The following is a 3,567-nucleotide window of genomic DNA, read 5'->3' on the forward strand; positions in this document are numbered from 1 at the left end:
TCGGCATGCATAAAACCATTTCGTGCTATTTTCTTCGGTGCCGAAAATATGCTTAATCCCGGGACCCGGGACCCCGTTTGTCTAACGAAATTATTTAACGGATGTGAATCCGGGATGACAGCTGTCACAAATGACAAATCCAAAAACTATACACATTAACATGTCAGTTTACCAGGAACTTTTGCTTCTAATCATCCTGATATCGGAGATAAGTTGTGTGTATCTGAGTCAGTATTTTTCTACATAACTTAAATTACATGTCGTGTAATTTATGTAATAAATTTGATCCTGTAATTATACATTCACCTTCTCTGTCACTTTCACTTAACGAGAAAGAAGAAATACTAGCACGATAGTACTGCGACTTGGTAATCGCACACACACGAGATTTTTTTTCTGTGAAGTCTTTTTCATTTCACAAAATTTCTGGAAAAAACAGTCAATAAATTGTCCTTTTAGTCAAGTTAAATTACTGAAAAAAACAGTGCCTAAAATAATGCAAATATTTGCAGTGGAGTGAATAAGAGGGATTTACTGAGTATTTTCTGGCTAGAGATACGGGTGAGTATTTTTCTTGTAGGAAGTGCTTCCCTGAAAGTTCTCAATGATATTTTCTGCGTCACAAAAAATATCATACATGTACATGAACTTTATTATTTACTTTGCACAAGAAAAATATATTATTTTGGGATAAATTATTTCTTTGGCAGGAAAATAGGATTTAGAGGAAGGAAAGATGTCTGAGAAGAATTTTAGTCGATCGGAAAATTCAGCACCGCAGCCAATTGTGAAAATTGGTCACTATTTGCTGGGGAATACACTGGGAATAGGGACATTTGGGAAGGTTAAAATTGGTGAGCATCAACTGACGAAGCACAAAGTTGCCGTGAAAATTCTAAATCGGCAGAAGATCAAGAGTCTGGATGTGGTGGGAAAGATCCGGAGGGAGATACAGAATTTGAAATTGTTCAGGCATCCGCATATTATTAAGCTGTACCAGGTTATTTCAACACCAACTGATATCTTTATGATAATGGAATATGTGAGTGGTGGGGAATTGTTTGACTACATTGTGAGGCATGGGAAATTGCAGGAGCATGAAGCGAGGAGATTTTTTCAGCAAATTATCTCAGGAGTTGATTACTGTCATCGGCATATGATTGTCCATCGGGATTTGAAGCCGGAGAATTTACTCCTGGATCACAATATGCATGTGAAAATTGCAGATTTTGGCCTTTCGAACATGATGCTCGATGGGGAATTCTTGAGGACATCATGTGGTTCTCCGAATTATGCAGCTCCGGAAGTTATTTCCGGAAAGCTCTATGCTGGTCCTGAGGTGGATATTTGGTCCTGTGGAGTTATTCTCTATGCCCTGCTCTGTGGAACACTTCCGTTTGACGATGAGCACGTTCCTACACTCTTCCGGAAGATCAAATCGGGCATCTTTCCCATTCCTGAGTATCTCAATAAGCAAGTGGTCAGTCTTCTCTGTCAGATGCTGCAGGTTGATCCACTCCGGAGGGCTACAATTGAGGAGATCAAGAAGCACGATTGGTTCCAGAAGGATTTACCGTCATATCTCTTTCCGTCGCCCGTGGAGCAGGACAGCAATGTCATTGACACGTACGCCGTGACGGAAGTCTGTGAGAAGTTTGGAGTGAAAGAAAGTGAAGTGCACAATGCCCTGCTCAGTGGTGATCCTCATGATCAATTGGCCATTGCGTACCATTTGATAATTGACAACAAACGAATTGCCGATGAGGCAGCAAAGGCGGAAATTAAAGATTTCTATGTGGCCGGAAGTCCGCCTCCAGTCAACATTGTTCCCAGTGAGAAGCAGGAGAACCACGGTGCATCAGCATCTAGGCCACATCCAGAACGAATTGCACCGCTGCGAGAACGCGTTCTGGCCAATACAGCAACGTACCAGGGAACAGATAAATCCCGTGGGACTCCAGTAAAGCGCGCCAAATGGCATCTTGGCATCAGATCCCAGAGTAAACCCAATGATATCATGCTGGAAGTGTACAGAGCCATGAAGGCACTGGATTTCGAGTGGAAAGTCATCAATCCGTATCACGTAAGAGTCCGGAGGCAGAATAAATCCAGCGGGAAGTATGTAAAGATGTCCCTGCAACTCTATCAAGTTGATGCAAAATCCTTCCTGTTGGACTTCAAATCCCTCACGAGCGATGAAGTTGAGCAGGGAGATGATGTTATCATGGACCTTGAAAGTATGACACCTCCAACAAATTTATCCGGATCCTTCAATCCAATCTTCCCTCAGCAGTGCACAGGACATCATACAATGGAGTTCTTCGAGATGTGTGCAGCTCTTATAATTCAATTAGCGCGCTAATATATCAAATAGGCTACCTTAGAAGCTTTCCTGTTACCCATAAAATATCTCTAGTTAGTCATTTGTGCTTTTTTGGCCAATTATGTGCATATATAAATCTGCAAAAAGCTCTTTGAGAGGAAATAAATTTTCGGTTGATAACGATTTTTGGTTCTTTATTGATCTTCAATCTTCCCACTTTTCCCAAATTCCATTTTGCTGGAAACCCTCGCTGGAAAAGACAAAATTGAGGTTAGGAACTTGTCAGACTGACGTCAGAAATGCCTACTCGGATTGTAAAAACAAAAGAAATTTACAACTCAGCAGTCCGGAAATCCAGCAAAATACACAGCCAAAATGGTAAGGAACAGCAGAAAAAGGATCTCCCCAAGTTCCAACATTATTTATCTTCATTTCAGAGCGCAATATTTAATTTCCAAAGCCTGCTTTCTGTCATCCTCCTGTTGATTTGCACCTGCACCTACCTCCGGTCAATTTTCCCAAGCATAATTGACAGGAACAAGACAGGGTAAGATGATTACTTCCTTTGATACTTTCAGAATAGCTCATGGAAATTTGATTGTTGCAGGATTCTGGGGATATTCTGGAAGTTGGCGAGAATTGGGGAGAGAAAGTCACCGTATGTCGGGGTTGCTTGTGTCCTAATGGCGATATCAATATTATGTTTGTCCTAAATATAAACAAAATTGTTTTTTCATAAACAGTGAATTTTATTCATAATTTTAAGAATTTTCTAGCTTGAACTTTGAGGACATTTAAAGGGAGGTCTTTTGTCAAGGTCAATAACTGAGTTTCACAAAATGCAGAGTTTTGTTATTTACGGTATCAAACCGGAGAGAACGGTTTAGGACAGCAAATTGGGATCTGTGGATTTTTCAAAGCTGCGTCGGGAAGTGGGACACCTTTGAATATGGGGGGCTTTAAAAATGGGATTTTTCTCCCATGTTTAAGTGGAATTGAGCCATATCATAATGTAATTTAGCTTCTCAATCTGTTCACCTCAAACTAAATTATAGCACGATAAAGCTCAATTTTATTTAAAAATAGGTGAAAAATTCCAATTTCAAAGGTGTACCACTTCCAAATGTGCCCCACTTCCCCCTAACGCTTTATCGATATTTTTAATAAAATGTTAACCGCTTAAAATATTTGAGACCTCTTCACTGATTGTATGGAGCTTAAAAAGCACCAAAAGCTTTAGCCAA

The 3,567-nt window shown here is 40.2% G+C and overlaps 1 protein-coding gene across 2 annotated transcripts; it reads left to right on the forward strand.

Annotated features, from left to right (window-relative positions):
- The first annotated feature begins 321 nt into the window (after positions 1 to 321).
- On the forward strand, positions 322 to 2,506 carry LOC129810123 (5'-AMP-activated protein kinase catalytic subunit alpha-2). Of its 2 annotated transcripts, none has more exons than XM_055860413.1 (2): positions 322 to 561; positions 711 to 2,506. In XM_055860413.1, exon 2 carries the CDS (start codon positions 737 to 739, stop codon positions 2,360 to 2,362), a length of 1,626 nt encoding a protein of 541 aa, XP_055716388.1. In that variant the 5' UTR covers positions 322 to 561; positions 711 to 736; the 3' UTR covers positions 2,363 to 2,506. The 2 variants fall into 2 exon arrangements, with proteins under 2 accessions (XP_055716388.1, XP_055716389.1); XM_055860414.1 differs by having other exon boundaries at positions 323 to 561; positions 719 to 2,506.
- The last annotated feature ends 1,061 nt before the right edge of the window (positions 2,507 to 3,567 follow it).

The sequence above is a fragment of the Phlebotomus papatasi genome, chromosome 1 (assembly GCF_024763615.1).
Source record: "Phlebotomus papatasi isolate M1 chromosome 1, Ppap_2.1, whole genome shotgun sequence".
Classification (NCBI taxonomy): domain Eukaryota; kingdom Metazoa; phylum Arthropoda; class Insecta; order Diptera; family Psychodidae; genus Phlebotomus; species Phlebotomus papatasi.